General features: G+C 48.4%; 1 protein-coding gene across 1 annotated transcript in view; it reads left to right on the top strand.

Moving 5' to 3' along the window:
* LOC149351543 (nephrin-like) overlaps window positions 1–17,994 on the top strand; it is a 294,256-nt gene extending 276,262 nt beyond the window's left edge. Inside the window, exons 5-12 of the mRNA XM_089580900.1 lie at window positions 6,540–6,845; window positions 7,655–7,942; window positions 8,703–9,011; window positions 10,263–10,562; window positions 13,234–13,362; window positions 14,532–14,559; window positions 15,640–15,722; window positions 17,311–17,994. Coding sequence (XP_089437026.1) covers window positions 6,540–6,845; window positions 7,655–7,942; window positions 8,703–9,011; window positions 10,263–10,562; window positions 13,234–13,362; window positions 14,532–14,559; window positions 15,640–15,722; window positions 17,311–17,387 — 1,520 coding nt within the window. The 3' untranslated portion in view covers window positions 17,388–17,994. The remainder of the gene's footprint in view (window positions 1–6,539; window positions 6,846–7,654; window positions 7,943–8,702; window positions 9,012–10,262; window positions 10,563–13,233; window positions 13,363–14,531; window positions 14,560–15,639; window positions 15,723–17,310) is intronic.
* Window positions 17,995–18,251: the final 257 nt, after the last annotated feature.

The following is an 18,251-nucleotide window of genomic DNA, read 5'->3' on the forward strand; positions in this document are numbered from 1 at the left end:
GTGTTCCGGTTGGCTACCCTGCACTGGGGGAAAGAAAAGACGGCATGTAAAGCAAAAAAGAAAACGCAGGGATGATATGACTGCTTGAAAGTCTCCTTTTGTTGCACAAGCACGACGCCCTCGGGAATCGAAGCAGTGCTTTATATGCCTTGAGGGCAACCAGTCACTCTGGCCACAGTCCGAGAATTGTACTCTCCGTCGAAGACATTGTAACGAGCTGCGGTATTTTATCGTAAGAGCGTTTAGGTCGGGAGGGTATCTGTTCTAGAGCACGCAGTTTTTGCGGCAGCATCGCATTAAAGATAACGAAAACTACCGAAACTAACAGAACGTTAGCCGGTAGCACGTGCCATCTTTAGCAACTGTCGAGCCAACACTAGACGTAATCGCTGCTAAACCAGAGCCTAGCCAGTTTATTAGAATAACCATAGGCCAGAAATTGGATAATTCAAAGGCTAGGAGGAAGTGTCACGTTTCCCTAGGCATACATACATCGTTATACCCCGCCGCGGTGGCTCAGTGGTTACGGCGCTCGGCTGCTGACCCGAAAAGCGCGGGCTCGATCCTGGCCGCGGGGGTCGCATTTCGATGGAGGCGAAATTCTAGAGGCCCGTGTACTGTGCGATGTCAGTGCACGTTAAATAACCCAGGTGGTCGAAATTTCCGGAGCCCTTCACTACGGCGTCCCTCATAGCCTCATAGCAACCTTCACGTTAAACACCAATAAACCAAACGAAACCAAACATACCTCGTTAATACTGTGCCTAGATACTGCTCATTAGTCAGTCAATCTTGACACCACCTTTGATATCGCGCACTGACTATTCGACGTAGCAGCTGATTTCGAATGGAGATATATATCAGAAGTGAGGTGTGGTATACTGAAAATTAAATGGTTTTCTGGTGCCGAGCGATGAACACGCAGGGACAAGCTCGTGCGCCAGTGACGTGGCGGTTGCGGCATTACAGTGGCACGTGTCAACAGCTTCGGGAAACAGAAAGCCTGACAGACACGACAAAGAATGCCAAAGTGACTGATCGTGAAAACTGGCCGAGCCAGCACAACCATTCACAAAATGTACGAGCGAAGAATTCGCTTCAAGGTGTAGGGGCACGCGGTGGCACGAGATCCACATGACGGGGATCTAACCGTGAGGGCCTTTCACAGCACTGACGTGGTATGTTCGCGCATGGGTGGTCTGCTGAGCCTCAGGAACGCGGACAGGCAATGACCACGTGTTCGGATGGCTGAGGAGAGGTCGATGGAGTGCCATCGAGCAGGAGCTATCGCGCCGCTGCTTTGGCACGCAAGCTCACCGCACTGAACGCATAGGTAAGGCGGTCACCGTGCGGTCAGAGCGCCGTTCTAATTTAATTCTGGTGTTCTAGCAGCTTTAGAGGCCTTCTGATTTCGTGAGTAATTTGTTTTCGGCACTGCTCAAGAGTCAAAACTATGCCCGGAATCTTTTGCTGCATGGTTTGACGTAAGCAAATGCTTATGCCCTCGTCATCAACGTAGTGAGTAAGTAAATATTTCTTCACCACGCTGCGGATGCAGCTTTTTTCAGTGATTATTGCAACTGTATGGAACATAACAAGCATGTTGCGGCGTACTATCTCATGACATTGGTGGACAATGGAAGGCACCACTCACCGTGCGGCAATCCAGTTACGCCCAGCCATTGCACGTGGCCCTCGCCGACCTCTCGCAACTCTTTTTATTATACGCTAAGTCTATGCACGCATGGCGGCACTGGTCGTGATTTGTGAGCAGGTCAGTGAATGCGATGTCTTCAGTGGCAGTTCTGATAGTCCCTAGAAGTGGCATCAGCCGGCGTTTCAAGATCATGCTCCAGATATTTGCCACTACCGCAGTGTGGCATACAATAGATTATACCGCTGCATCAGCGAACATACCCAGGACCAGTGCACAGCAAATAATGTGCCACTCTATGCTCCCGCTAGGCCTAATAAGCTTTTGTCTCAGACGCGTAGTGCGCAGTAAACTACTCGGCCTAATTTTACTTCTCTTTGCTCCTGGGAGTGAATAGATCACAATGCTTGAGTCAATTTAGAACTCATGCGGAATAGGGAACGCAAGCTGAAGTTTGCCGCTGCGGTAGCAGCGCCGCGTCGCTCCCCTGGTGGCGAGAGGGGAAAATGTAGGCAGCATGCAGAGGCAGGTTTAGCCAAGGAAAACGATGATCTTGAACGATTATGATGATGGTCTTGGCCAAAGAGCGCCAGGGGACAAGGCTTTTTCTTTTACTCAAGGTGGGGTCAAAGGCCCATTTCTCAAGCATTTCACCCTAAATAAGCCGAGCACCAGACCAAAGGAAAGCTTGTACCCATTGTAACACCGGTGGCTACCCGGCGGCACTATGAATCGAACCCCGCATCTCCCGCATGCGAGGCGGATGCTCAAACGACTAGCCCACCGCTGCGGTATACCAAGGGAAACTAGCGTCGCCGGTAATATTCTTCCACGTTTCGCAATGACATCAATTTCTGCCGCTTAGCAGGAAGCTGGAGTCGTTACTGCAGTGTTGTGGAGTGTCACAGCGGTCTTCGCAGATCACGAAAAGCTAGGAACCGCAACGAAATTTCACCGCTTCCGAGGCGACTGGTATACGACAAGCAGAGGCGTATAGCGCAGATGGAAGTAGTGCGCTTAGTCTAGTGTTTGTTTCGCCGAAGCTTCGCGTAGCAGCATTAGTAATCGCAGGCATTCCTCCGAGACTAAAACGAATGCTGACATTGCCCGCGACGCACTCGCTCGATGCCGGCACGTATCAGCTCTAATATTTCTCCCCCGAGCAAAGGCGATGTACGTCTTTAGCAGATAGGTTTAAATGAATACGATAGCATCGCAGAGGTTAACGGGGTGTAGAGTTGGGCGCCATTATTTTCTTTCATTTAGAATTAGCAGTGAAAAAGCACCGAACACGGGGGAAGAAGCGACACGCTTTCAGCGCTGTCTGAGTGTTGCTTCTCTATATTTTTATGTTTCGTGTTTTTCGCGGTACTTTTCAGTTCGAAATAGCACTGAACGACACTTGACGGCAGTTTTCGTTTCGGTTGCTGCTAATGCGAGATCATGATAGCGCCGCTACAGATTCTTTGCTTTACCTGGCAAGTACGGCGTGATCAGTGATGCGGCGTGACCTGATTTATGAGCGCCTATGCACGGGAGGCCGCTTGCTAAGTACAGGTAAATAATAAAGACATGTAAATCAGCAATACGCTATATTATTGTGCAGCAGTGCTTTTGGCGAGGCTACGTTCGTTTTTAGTGTTGTGCGCTGGTTTTAAGCTTCATTACGCTCGTATATTACTTTACCATGCTATTAGTCTTGTACCACTCGCGGCAGATAGCGCCTGCGAGGCACCTTGGTCAATTGCGTTTGAAGTGGGCGCCGAATGAGCTTGGCAATAAGCGCGGCGTGTTTGCTTTAGCACTGACTGAATCTTCTTGTGCATTGCGATTCATTATTGCTCTCATTAATGATGCTAACCATTGTTTTTGCTCTGCAAAATACAGTAAGACAGGGCTGAACCCGCACAACTAATGTTCCATCGAAGCAAAAATGAAATCGCGAATGAAACTTTTTTTTTTTTTCGTGCGAGCACCAGCTCCACGCACAGCACAGCACTTCCGAAGCACCGCCTGGCCGATCTTGCGAACCCTATATCTGGAAGTGCACAGGCCAACGCAAAAGCTAAGCTCGCCGGTATTGCTATGTCCAGAGCCGACTATACAAGGTGACCTTTTTTAACCTTGTAGATTTTAGTTTTAAAAGTTGCTAGAGATACGCCAGTGTGGTCTGTTAAGCTGAATTGTTCAGCAAGGAGGACATTATGTACCCCATATGAATCAACAATTACGCGATTAATTATCCTAAATTAACTAAGAAACTTTTTAATTTCTATTTTGGAGTGAAATGTTATGTTGCGAAATTGATGTCCGTCGATATCAAAGGTGAGCCCGGTTTTTAAAATTTCGTAATTGGCAGTGGGCTTCAAAATATAGAACGTCAAAAATACGCGTTTGAAAGCTTGTTGAGTTGGCTTTCCCGCATTACCGAACTATAAAATGGCATCGTCGCTGACATCGAGTTCATCAATACACCAACTACGACTGCATTTCATGCTATAGAAGAGCGAGAGACGCCATTTTATTATTATGCAATGCGGGATAGCAAACTGAACGAGCTTTCAGATGCGCATTTTTCACTTTAGATATTCCGGACCACATTTCCGATCAAGAAAGTTTAAAAACAGGGCTCACCTTTGATGCTTACGCCATCAGTTTCGCAATATAACTTTGTCCCTTAAAATCCCAAATAAAAAAGTTTATTAGTTAATTGAAGCTTATTACCCGTCTAATTATTTATCTATATGAGGTACATAATGTCCGCCTTGCTGTACAATCCAGCTCGGCAGACCACATCGACGTATTTCTCACAGTTTTCAAAAACAAAACTCAGTAAAGGTTAGAAAAAATCACCCTGTATAAGCTTACTGCTGCATTATGCGCAAATCGCAGTTCAGTTGCACTGAAAGAAGCCCAGCTGGCGTATATATATGCACACCACCCGAACAGCCTGAACTTAATGTTGCATTTTCGGCTGGTTCCGACTTCGAGTGCGACGAAGACAGCAAACCGTGTTCCTTCGGCTAAGGTTTGACCTGCACTCGTAGTACATTTTTTTTTTTCTTGGACATCACGCGGGTATTGCGCTTTCATCATCGTTCCCAGTAGTCTCTTCCCATTCAACTCATCCCCTCCTTCCTCATTCCTTGTGCTGAGTTGCAGGCAAAAGCGATGTTGCTGCGGCCAACCACTTCACCCTTCTTCACATCAAAGGTTCCCTCTATTGTTGGTTCTTTGGTGCAGTTGGGCCTCTTTATAACGAAGCCGAAGGGGGCCCCCGATTTCTTCGTTATACCCGTTGCTTCGTTACAGCTGTTGGTGACCTTGGCAGCACTTATCTCAAGTCAACGAGCTTCCTGCCAGCGTGCAAACCGAGGACAAGTGGGGTTTATTCTACCTCCAATTTCTGTCGACGGGTCCTTGAACACGCGCACTGAGCGCTCACTACACCGTCATGCATATATATATGTATATATATACACACACACACCACCCGAACGTGTCAGCGCAACCAACGTGTGCGCTCGTTTTCCCACGGCGCCTAAAAAACGAGTTGTGAAAGAATAATGGCAGTAGTGACTATCTTGGTTTTCTCGGCGCTGAAGCTGATTCGAAGTGTGGCCGGGCAGTGAAAGGGCGCGCGGCGGCGATTTTCTCGCGAGTGCTTGTTTTGGTTTGCATCCCCGCATGAGCTTGCATGAGGCAATACTTCACAGCATAATAGACGCCTTCTGTGGAGAAGTACATCAAACCGTATGATAACGAAGAATTGCTTGAGACAGGCTCCCTCTTTGGTTTCAAAGCATAATGCCCTCAGTTTCTTCTTATTCCTTTCACACCGCGGGTGACGGCGTTAGTGACTGCTTCCTTGTTGCCGAGTATTGTTGACAGTGTGCTCGCATAGTCACTTCGAAGTCCTTCGCTGCCTGACACTTCTTCGTACCCGACGCAATTGCTGCGATCATGGCCGCAATGTGGCCAACGGAAATTGCCTTGCGCTTTCGTCTTCCGCCGATGTAATTTACGATATGCTTACGAAACAGGAGGTGCGTCGATGCCGTCAGGAAGACCAAACACATTGCCAACCGCGCAAACCGCGCGGTCGCGCCGTGAAAACTGAAACTAAACCACCCACGGCACCTGAGAACCGCAGCGTGCTTGCAGCGGGCCGTGCGCATCGCGCTGCATGACAACGTCCATCTGGACGCATACTCGAGCTCCGGCGATGATGGGTGCTCTAATGTGAAAATTTTGTCGCGTCAAAGCAGACGAATCATCGGGAGAAACACTCCATATGGGCCTCGGCTGAGCCGTGAAAAGTCTTGCGCATTTTTTTTTTTTTTCAGTTTGACAGGGGAGGTCATGCGCGGGAGTTTAAGTTTTCTGACTAGCACGGCTACAGAACTGCTGCGCACCATTTCGAATCGATGTATGTACTCCGCGTAAAAAGGCTAGTTCAGTTCCCTTCGAGTTCGTTATAGCAAGTCGTAATAAAATTTTGCTTCCTTAAAAAGAGGTGTCAGATACACGGACTTCAATGAGAGCTTCCAAGGGGAATAGCTACCCCTTCTTTAAACCATTATTTCGTCATAAACAGTTTTGTTATAGCCAGGTTTCACATTTACCACAGCATGTCAGCAGTGCTTCGAGTGTCGTCATCGTCGAGAATCACATATTGGTGGCTGCTCCCTTTGCGTTCCTCTTAGATTGTACTCTCGTAAGCATGACATGTCTTTTAAGTTCTTTTACCAATTTTGCGCGAGTAGCTTTTTATTTTTATCACAGTAAACTGCGAAACCGAGGCAGCGTTGTAACTAGCCTTCTCTCCTCTTTCTCTCCCCCGCCCCGCCCGGTGCCGCTCCCCCCCCCCCCCCCCCCCCGGCAGTGAAGCCCGTGCGCGCGGTGATCCGGGGCAAGCAGGACTTCCTGTCGGCCGAGTTCCGCGCCGAGGTGGAGTGCGAGGCCGAGGGATCGCTGCCGCCGGCGATCGTCTCGTGGTGGCTGGACGGCGTGCGCCTCAACGCGTCGCTCGCCCAGACGCGCCTCTCGGCCGGAGGCAACGTCACCACATCGCTGCTAGGGTTCGTGCCCAGGGCCAGGGACAACGGCCGGCAGCTGAGGTGCGTCGCCACCAACCCCAGAATGCCCGGCCACGAAGAAGTCGCCGACGTCTGGCTGCTGCAGGTGCACTGTGAGTCCCGCTTTTTGTTGTGCCCAGCCGAAGCGCGCTTGCCCTATGGGACGCGAACAGTTTACATGAATAAGTCGACTCATCTCGCTCGGACGCATTCCTTCATCGGGGACAAATCTTTGGCTATAGGCGATGATTTTGGCCTCATTCTAGAGCCATGTCAAAGCAATGACGCCGGAAAAAGGCGAAACCTTAAGTTCTCTGCAAGCAAGATGTCGGCTCCCTTGTCGTAACAAAAGTAGAGTGTGTTCAAGCACTAGATATCGCTGAAAAGCTCAGCTCTTTCTTTCCACCAGCCGCAACCTTTTCTCGTGCTGGTATACAAGTTTGTTTCACTTGTTGGTGACGCGCAAGTTTGGGCGCGAACATTCAGCAGACAAAAAACTGGAATACTCATTTCTTACGGTGAGTAAGCATATGTAGCAGTCCGCTGAAGAAACTAACAGTGCAGTAAAGCTCTGCGCACATGAGATTTACGACAGCAATAATGTTCCCTTAGACGCACACGTGCCTTCGTTATGGCTGCGATCGTTCGCATGTCGTGCCATAACCTTGAAAGGCGGGCAGCCGCTTTAGTGAACACGCCGCCTATTCTAACAGCCCTTGTCAAGGTCCTTTTTTCCAAGAGTGTTGTTAGGTTCTTTTAATACAGGCGTGGCATGAGTTTTTTTTTTGCTGGAGCACTATGCACTCCTGTTTATTTGCGGTTTGATCTACTTAGGTGGCATTCGACTTAATATCTAGGACAGCGCTGTCCTCGAAGTTTAAGAGAAGGTATGCTTGTGACACTCACAGTATGCTCCTCGCAGACAAGCCTCGCGTCAGCCTGGCGTGGGGCAACCGCGTCAATCGGTCCAGCATCGTGCAAGGCACCGACGTCTACTTCGAGTGTGAGGTGGACGCCAACCCGCGCCTCATCGAGGTCTCGTGGCGCTTCGAGGGCCACGAGCTCGCCTCGCGCCTCGCCAACTTCATCGTGAGCAACCAGTCGCTGGCGCTGCGCGGCGTCCAGAGCGCCAACTCGGGCCACTACTCGTGCGTGGCGGCCAACGCAGAGGGCGCCGCCGAGTCCAACAGGGTCTTCCTCAGGGTGCAGCGTGAGTGGCGGCACTTTCTTAACTGTACAACCACGCGCACTGCTAGCGTGAGCGACAACACGTGATCTACTGAGGCGTCGTACTAACAGCACGACCGGCTGTTGCCACCGTTGCGCGGGCATAACTTTTGCAAGAAAATGCTTGTCTGGTGATTCAGTACGCTGTTGCGACCTACAGTCGCAGGCCGAAAATGCTTGAATACTTTTGGGCTATGTTTTTCGGCACCAACGGACAGGTCGCTCGACAGGCTTCTAGCACTGTGAGTGTTGTGATTCACTGAAGTAATTGCAGCGCCGAGAACCTCGAACAAGAACTAGCCCTCCTGAGCTCGTCGGTGGCATAGCTGCAAGAGGCCGCACATTTCTTGAGCATTCTATTCACCTGTATTTGTAAACATCCTACGATTTCAAGTAATCTGGTGTTCACATTTGAATTAGCTGTCCAAATTATGTGCATGTAATTTTGAACACGAGCGTGTAAAGAAGTGCAGTCAGGCTTATATCTATACATCAACACGTTATTCTTTTCGGATTGGTGAGGAACGGAAAATAGATTAGTAAATTGACTCAGAACCTTTCCACACGGCATTGAAGCGAAGCTGCTCCGTGATTCGCTTTATTGCATTAATAACGTCAGTACCCTGATTCACCGCGCCAAATGACCAAATGGCGCCAAGCGTTAGTATAGGAATATTAAGATGCACCTTCGACATCTCGCTCCGGTTGTGTACCTGGATTCTTATTCGGCTCGTTGACCACAGATCTGCCGGTGTGCGACCCGAACCTTCGAACCAAGTACACGGCAGCGCGTCATGAGGAGATCCGCATCCACTGCTCGGTGCTGGCCGACCCGTGGAACGTCAGCTTCCACTGGTCGCTCAACGGCTCCTCGGGCCATCGGCGAGATCTTCAGTGGGCGCTCTCATCCACGACTGACTCCCGGGGACTCGTCACCAGCTACCTGCGTTATACGCCCAGGAACGAGTCTGACTTTGGCACACTCAGCTGCTCCGCTCGGAACGCCATCGGCCTCATGATGCGCCCGTGCATCATCCATGTAGTTCCAATCGGTAAGTGTGCTTATTCTCTTGGCATGCGATACTTGGATGCAGTACCTTGCCTATTTACACTGCGATATTAATGGGCAGTGGTGAGCTCAAGAAGGTCGTGCGTGTTCGCCAGAGTACACTGGCCTTAACCGCAAGGGCCTTGAGTGTGCAGCTCCGCTAGGCGCAAAAAAAAAGTTCATTCAGACAGAAAGAAACGGTGGATTTTTGTCAACTTTTTCTGGCTCGATCAGCCACAGTGGGAGCCATATTGCACATTATTTTGTCATGTTAGTTAGATTCGTTTTACTCCTGCTAAGTTATTTCTCGGCTTGCAGGAAACAATAGGCTGTCTTGCATTGTTACTTCTCGTCAGGTGTGGTTTCTCCGGCGAGAATTTGGAATCAGCTAGTTTAGCAAAACAAAGCCTACCTACTTTGTAGCACATTGCATCAACGGGAGCCTGAATCATGGAAGCAATTCGTACGGAAAGAAGTACACTGGAACAGAACACACAATATGCCAATAAAACCAGCAGAGATGACGAAAATTACAATAAGTGCAGCCGAAACATCTTTCCTCATGGATAGTTCCTCCAAAAACAACCAACAAGCAATGTGGTGATGTCCAGAATCGAACACACAGTACAACAAGATTCTCGACGCACCTGCTCCGCTTATGATTGCCATGAACTCCACTAAAGATTGCCTCTGCAGTCGTTTGTGCATCGACTGAGTTCAAAGTAAAAGCCCAAAGGTTCGCGAGTAGATCTATGTTACACTTGTGCGTGAACAAGCTACGCATCCTGATTTCCGCAAGGTCAACGGCCATAAATCTTGCACTGGACAGGAAAACAGCACGGGGGATACAGCACGGAGAGACAGGCGTGTGTCTTATTCGTGTGGTCATTTCTTTTGTCTTTCTCCTACCGCGCTGTTTTCCCATTGGTATGTAACAGCAACTAGTCCAAAATTCCACACAGGACTCGAGCCAATTGCTTCGCACGCCTCTTAAATGCGAGCTACCGGACAAGTAGCGCGTCGCGGCGTGTCTAAAGACCTTGGGTTATGTCACTATCTACTGTTTTGCGCTGTAGCAGATAGTGCCTATAGCCTTATTTCGTATACTGCCAGAGTGGATAACTTCGATTCAGTGCACTTCGTTTCCTGTGAGAGGGAAAATTGTCGCAAGGAAAACATTCATATCGCGCTGAGAATAAGTATGAGCGGAACGCGTGCCAGATTGCCCGGCGTCATGGGCGATCGACGTCCACAGGTCCGCCGATGCCTCCTCACAACTGCAACGTGAGCAACCAGACGATGGGCGCGCTGCGCGTGGACTGCGAGGGCGGCGCTGAGCCGGGCCACAGCTTCCTGCTGGAAGTGCGCGAGCTGCAGCGGCGCCGCCTGGTGGCCAACCTGAGCTCGCCGACGCCGTCCTTCTGGGTGGACGACGTGCCTCCGGGAACCAAGTACACGCTGCTTGTGTACTCCTTCAACGGCCGCGTGCGCTCCGAGGCTGTCCTGCTCAGCACTCACACGCTGGCCAACGCAGCGCAGGGCTTCTCCGAGCCAGGTGAGGAGGCCGTCGTGGGATAACGTTGTCGGGAAGTTCCCGTTGATCGCTAGGTGACCGATGTGCTACCTTCGCGACATGCACCACTAACCGCGCGAAAACTGTGGACCGCCAGCTGCGGACCGCACGTCGACCTCGGGCGTCACGGGCACACGCGGAGGTGATCAGCCGAAGCTCGCACTCTGCGCAGTGCTTCGTAAGAATTCTTTCCAAATACTTGGTCATGCATGCTTCCAACTACGGCCAACTTCTGATGCGCTGTACTACGTAAGGGCAGTCCTCCCGCCACTTGAAAATGACCCGTGCGCCTTCTGCTTAGAATGTCGCTCAGTATGAATAGGCACCAGAACACCTTGCGTCTACTTTGTCTTTGTTTAGTCGCTGCCTCGTCACAGCCACTAAGGAAAGGAAAGCGAGAAATGATTTTTAAAAAACGAGCAAGACTACAGCATGACGACATACACGAATAACGCGAAACGGTTGCCTCGCGCGACAGAAGATTAAAATAACAACATTTACTTTGTGGTTTTAGTGTGACAACCTCCCATGGGTGTAGCGGTTCTTTCAGGCTTTTTAATGCTTTCAGAGTACCCCAAACCATTGGTTTCAACATGCGAGGCACTAGTTATTAGTACTTTAGATTCTTAGATTAGATTCTTAGATCTCACTTAGCACTTTACTTTATTCTATGTGTTCTTTATTCTTTATTCTTTATTCTATGTCTGCCCTTTTGAGCCGAAAGGTCAAAAACCCATCCTGCCATATTCATCAGCACATTCTGAGTTCTTTAGAATAGTCATTGTTGATTCTGTTTTTAACAATGTAGTTAAGAAGTCGTGCGAGCACAGGATGGAACTAAGCATCTGTAACCATGTAGGTCGTCTGACGCAGGCCAATTATACTTTAGAAGTTCCGGCTTCTGTGGTCGAGAAATTGCGGAAAACGTTGCGATCACAAACACACAGCGAACGCATCTCAAGCAAGGTAAGAAAAGAAACTTTGCGGTCGTGCTGAGGAGCACTGGGAAGCGTGTGTGTGTCGATGTTGCTTTGTCGGCGCCTAAGAGACTGTCTAGCTTCGGTAAAATCGTTAATTTTACAAAGAGAGGACGACGCGGCTACTTGAAAAGGCACGGTGATCATTTTCTTCCTTGTCAGGAAGGAGTCATGCTTTATTTGAAACTCTCATGCGTAAATAAATAAATCGGAACAATAGGTCGAAGTCTCAGTTAGAGATTATAAAGGAGCATGGTTACAGCGTCACACGTGTCCTCATTTCAGGTAAAGTAATAATACACTGTAGGGACTGCGAAGATGACTCAAACGCCAGCGAACCAAAGTATGAAGGATGCATCGTGATAGGCAGAAACCGTGACTGGTTGACATGAGAAATAGAAGCACACATGATAGCAAGGCTCCAGGCGAATGTATCGCCACACCCTCTGCAGCGTTGTCGCAGAAAGATAAAAATTACATTGAATGGGAACATTGACACGTACCAGTTGTCTGTTCTCATTACTGTTTTTTTTTTTTTTTGCGGTTGATATGTGTGCACGGTTTTTCCTCTACTGGCCGCCAGTGCGGTGCCATATGATATACCGGCTGGCTAGCCATAAAGATTACAGTTGCGACGACTCGCAACTGTAATCTTTATTGGCTAGCCAGCCGGTATATCATATGGCACTGTGTCGTGCCTCCCTTACTGTATCCCGTCACCTACGCTGTAGCCATGGGGGTACAGGAACCAACTAGCCCAACAGGTGGTCTTGTCAAACTGCATTTAAAACAGTTAAGGTCCTTAAACACATTTGTGAGCACATCAGAAACAATGAAATGAGTGTATGATCGTGGCAAGACAGGTCCAACTTAGCGTAAGGCTCTGGCGCTTCGGCGGTAGAAATACTTCAGGGTAAGTAGCCAGTGGCGCGCGTAGAGTGCAGAAGCAGGTACAGAAACAGTACAGATAAGTTCGTCAGTATCGCAAAAGTTGTATGACTCTTTTCGGCCTCCCTTTTACCCTAGTGCACTAATCGTTAAGTGGGAAGGCCTCCTTGGACGAGCTTCTTCGCACGTCGCTCGTGTTGTCGCCCTGCAGTGGAGCAGTAGGAGTTTATTGATAGAGTAAGGACAACCGTAGGTACTAACCCAGAACGTGCACGATGTTTTGCGGCTTTTTGGCAGTCGTACGTGTTATTAAAGGCAGCTGTAAACAATTGGTGGATTTCGCTGTCTGCCCTCTCATTTTTTCACCTTGTTACAAAATTTCAGACTACTCAGCATAAGTCCAAGAGAGAGATAAGTCCTGTCTACTGCGCTGTTTTTATTCTCAGCATGAGTGTTATGCGGAAAAAATTTTTAAACATTTTTGTTTTTATAGTAATAATAGAAGGTATTTCACTAGCATGCCGGTTTGAATGCAAGTCAGATGCGGGTTTATTTATACTAACCTTCGCGTTTGTTTTCATGTCGGTTGAAACGCCATTTTCCTGAACTCTCGACCGTGCTCTGCCCCTTGAGGGAAAATAAAAAGACTGACTCGAAAAATATTTCAACCGACAGATAACAAGCCCCTGTCTTCACAATGGCTGTCGCCTTGAGATGAACATTTTCAACTGTCCAGCGTAGAGCCTGTTCCCGACCACAAAATGTAGGTGCGCGCGTGTACGTTGCAGGACCGCCCTGGCTGGTGTCATCCAACATCTTGGTGTCGTTTCTTGTCGTGGCCATTTGTCTGCTGGTGGCGATCCCATTTGTCGTGATCATCGCCATCAAGTACAAAGCGAAGACTCCCGAAGACCGCGGTAGGTGACGCCCGCTTCATTAATGCCATGTTTCGTGACTTCAGTTTTCTGCTACTCACTTTTCTCTTTCATTTTTTTTTATCCTCTCACCCCTTTCCCGCGTGTAGGGTAGCAAACCGATTATTCTTCCGGTTAACCTCCCTGCCTTTCCTCTTCTTCCTCAACTGCCTCCCCCTCGTGACTTCGTGCTATTGCTTTCCAAGGGTCGCCACTCATTTTCGTGCCACTTTGGTATTATATACTCGGATACTGACTGAGCTTTGCACCATTTCGTCCCCAATGATTGGGATAACTCCCACCGAACAGCAGACATGAAGTTGTGCTTGATAGCAAACGCATGAGAAAGTGCAGCTTTGTGCGAACGTGCAAGCAAAATTGATAGATCACTGATAGTAGGCGCCAAAGATTCCTGCGCCCGTCCCGTCTTCTTTCTTGCGATTGTCTCATGTGCGCATCCCATGTTTCTAAAGCAATATGAACCAACTTGCCCAACAACGCATCCTGCTGCTTGGGGCAGTTAAAAACTGCTGTGAATCGGGTGCGCTGAGCGAGCATGCTTGATGTGCGAACAGCGTGCCTATTTTTATATGCTCGGATGACGCTACGGAGCAAAGAAATTATGACTGACATAACAGGACTTTCGCTTCGACCTGGCCGACTGAAGTAGATATTGCAATGCCAAAAAAGAGCAAGCGGCTCAGTATATGTCGGAAGCTGAATTGGAAGCACTGACATTGCGTAGTTTTTTTAGTCCAGAAAGCGATATGCACGTAGCTGTTTCCAAGGGCGGGGTAAGGGAGGAGATAGGCTACGCTTTCCTCCTTTGAGAAGCTGGTTTATACGTGGCTCTATCATATCATAATGTCTGGATGAAAGTTCAACTGCGAGGGTTGCCGGAAGCACGATGACTGCTCTCCGTGACTCTGTACGTACTGTCTGCAACATATTGCAGCACTGGCGGTGGTAGGAAAATAACTGCAGACTTTATACATTCGACTCATTGGAAAGCAGTGATTATACCTCGCTACGTGACTGGGTACGCTACCAGCTACGGGTTCTTTCCCTGCCATATTCCGAATTATACAGGCCGAGTGAGTGGTTACGCTCGCGTTTCATCTCGCGCCAGCAGCATGTGTCGCCCTCTGAGATTCATTTACGTTTGATTCCAGAGGACAAGCAAGTGCAGCAGGAAAAACAGTAAGTGTTTCGCATGCTTTCACCGCGTCGAAGATAGGTTCAACCACAGCGGCTCTAAAATGTCGTTACCAGCCATTCTTATGCTGTCTGGTAAAAGATTGGCTTTTACACTTTTGCACACAGGTCGCTTTTAGAGCGAGTTTATTTCTGCGTCCGTTTCATTTACTAAAAAAAATTTAGTGTGATTGAAACATAGTTCCGTCATGTGTCGAGTGCCGCTGTACTCAACTTAGTTGAAAGCACCTGACATTTCCGTTCAGCCCTTTACACGTAGTCTTGCTATGGAGAAGGTGGCTTGTATCCCTGAATTAATCCGAATGGAAGCCATGATCTCACATAAGCCGATGTGATTGTATTATCGAGGCAAATGTTTAAGCTTGGTCGCTAATGCGAATTTTCTGCACAGGTAATTTATAGGGATCGAAAAATCAGACCTAGCAGCTTTCTAAAATATGCGTGTACGCTGTGTCCTACACGAGGAAAAGTTAACACCTTCCGGGCAGGACGTGCACTAAAAGGATTAGACATTGATATTTCTCACGTTTCTTTATTTATGCTTGCACTTGCACGGCCAACGTTACAAAACATGTTTTAAAAAATATTCACTCAGGTTAATAGCGCTTACGCAAGTTTTCAAGCAAGCACTGAAGCTTGTTTTCTTTTTTTTTATCTTCTGCATAAAAAATTTTGCCGAACTTTATATTCTCTCTCAGTGCGCAAAAAAATGCAAATTTCAGCTGCCTAAAGTTTGAGCACACACGCCGTACTTATTTAATAAAAGAAAGGCGTTTAATCCCCCAAAATAGGTACGGCTAATTGCGATCCCAAGTAAAGGGGCCGGAAGCAATACGTTTTCGACTGCTCCATTTCACTCATTTGGTAAGCGAAAAAAAAAAAGGCACAAACATAGCTGAAGACACGCGTAATTCTTGCTCGTCACTTCCTTCAAAACAGATATTGCGAAGTCATGTGTACTACTAAAAAGACAAAGGGGCTCCAAGTTGCGTCAATCAAGATATGAAAAAAATACACGTAGCCGGGGTTTCTTGCGTTACTAATATCAAATCCTGTACCTTGCAGTTGGATACAGCTATCCCAGGGTGTTGAGCACAGAAATGAACCAAGCATATTTCCGGAGGAGGCTTTCGTCACTGCAATGACCTGTAAGTGTCTCATGAAGATATGGTCTGAAGAGCGATTTCTCGCTCGATGTAGTCAGCTTTTTCTTAAATCCATACTATACCGAACACGCCTGTCAGATGCTGACAGGATTTTCATGGATACATAAAAGGTAGCAACAACGATGTATCAAAGCGGAGTAGAAACGCGGTAGAGAAACGAGATAAGCAGTACAAGCGAACGAGAAGGAAAGTCAGCGGAACCTAACCACTTATCACTTCCCGAAATATTCAGAAATTTTCTCACTGACAGTGTGTTCGAGGTATTTTGTCTAAAGCGGCTATCGTGCGCGAAAACGCAACAATATATTCGCGCAGTTCTTTCAGACATACGACAGTGCGCACTGTACTATCAGACTGAAATGATAAGTTTAGGGTGTTTCTCGTTCCGTATATAGTCGTTGCTGGTATTTTCAAGGCACAGATACAGCGGCAACAAATTTTGATAAAACGAGGACAGGTCACGCTCCGACGAATCGCTGATCAGTCCCTTCAAATAAAAAGAAACACGCAGCAGTACCAAAGTTTTCAACAATAATTGCTATCTGTCACCATCTAAACATCTTCTACGGGTATTTTAACCTGAAATCGGAAAACCAAGTCCTCATGACGCGAGGATTCCATCGGTTGTAACTGAAGGGATGCAAGTAATATAGTACCACTGACAGCAAAATTTCACACGACACAGCGGTAGTGAAATAACTAAATTTCTATAGAGCCACTGAGCAAAGCGTACACGTGCGCTGCTGCACTCGGACGCGCAAATAGTCTTTGACAACTGTTCGGGACCCATCGCAACGCCTGCCACAGCGAGCGATCATCGTCGCTCTCGCGCTGTTGCTGACGGCAGGGTTTCGTGAGAATGAAAGGGACATGACATGCCTCCTAGCCCAGCGCATGCTTGGTACCGGCAAGTGCCACCGATAACCGTGCCGCCGCTAGGCGGCGCTCCCTCTCCGGCCATCGTGGTGGGCTTTAAACTTTTAACAAACACTGCACACTGACAAAGACTGCACTGTACTTTTCCATTGAGAAAGAGCGTTGAGGTCCCGAGCAGATTTGATTTTCGCACCGCCTCTGTGCGTGGCAAAGTTCGACCACTGGGTGCTCATGCGCGTATTTCGATGACGGAGGCCCGCATCGCCTATGAGCGCATGTTGTATGCAACTTGGCCGGAAGCCTTTTTCATCGCCGTGTCGTTTGCGCGGGCAAAACAAAAATAAAAGCGACAAGCCAGCGTTTATGTAAGAGTACAGTTGGGGCACATTTTGTTGTGGCTGTCATCTTTGTTGCTCTGATACATCGGTGTCCTGCATTCTGTCTGAACACACGATTTTGAGTTATTTGTTTGTTGCTAATTTTTTTTTGCGTTGCCGCGTATAATGAGACCACTGTACGCAGCTTCCATCTTGCCGTGGTATGTGTGTGCGCTTTTCCTGCTATTATAACAAAAAAGTCCATGTCCAGCATCACAACTTGGTGTTTCGTGGACGGTGCTGCCTTATTTTTCTTCTTTCCCGGTTGCCTGACTGGTAGTGCGCATGCGCGCCCGTTTGCCCGCTCCTTGTTTCAGCCTTCCAAGCGTCCACCTCGCCAACCAGCGTCGGCTGCTCTGATGGGACCGTCCTATACCCGAGGAGTGTCTGCTAGGACACGGAGGCCCTGCCCGGGGCCGCACGTCTTTGCTCAACGTCGTGTTGTACTGGCAGCACCGTGGGCTTGGAAGAGACGACCGTCTAGTCGGGTGGCCCTGACCGACGGGAGAGGCAGGCAGTCGCCACTGCCACGCCGCAAGGCGCGGGGCTCGAATCCCGCTAGGCAACGGCGCCGGCAATGGAGGTAGACTGTGCGCGGCAGAGAGGAGGCCGTCGAAGCCTGAGTGGAGAGGCGAACAAGAGAAACGAACTTGAGGCTGGGGGATCGCGCGGGATGCGTGCGGTGGGATTGGCGTTTGGGGTTAAAAAAAGAAAAAAAAAACTTGGCACTATCGAGTGTGATGTGCTTCTTCAACAAAGTGGTTTGTGGTCCTTGCTCCGTCCCCAGTGGAAACAAAACAAAAGAAACAAAAAAAAAAGACTCGCCCGTGTCGTGTACTCGATGTCTTGATCTGTTAACAGGCACCCCGTTTGGTTCCTCGTGTACAAAGAGATGGCACTTTTTGAAGCTTTTTCTCACAAACTGCCAAGGAATCCAGTTGATGTATAAATAACGTTCCTCGATAAATATTGGTTGAATAAAGACAGATTTATTGGAAGTATTTTGCCCAACAGTGTTTATTTGCGGACGTCTGGCGGTTTGCTCTATACACTGCAGAACCTTCTTGAGTTGTGTATGATAATAAAACTATTTCGTGACAATGAGGTGCCCAATAAGAGGTACTTAGATTTACGATGGCTGTGTAAGCAGTATTAAGATTAGTTATGCTTCATATTAATATAATTTACTCCGATGTGTGCTAAGTATACGTATCATACATTTCGCGTTATACTTAATTACGTCATTATTAATTACTAT

The sequence above is a fragment of the Amblyomma mixtum genome, chromosome 3 (assembly GCF_055824585.1).
Source record: "Amblyomma mixtum isolate Tamu chromosome 3, ASM5582458v1, whole genome shotgun sequence".
NCBI lineage: Eukaryota > Metazoa > Arthropoda > Arachnida > Ixodida > Ixodidae > Amblyomma > Amblyomma mixtum.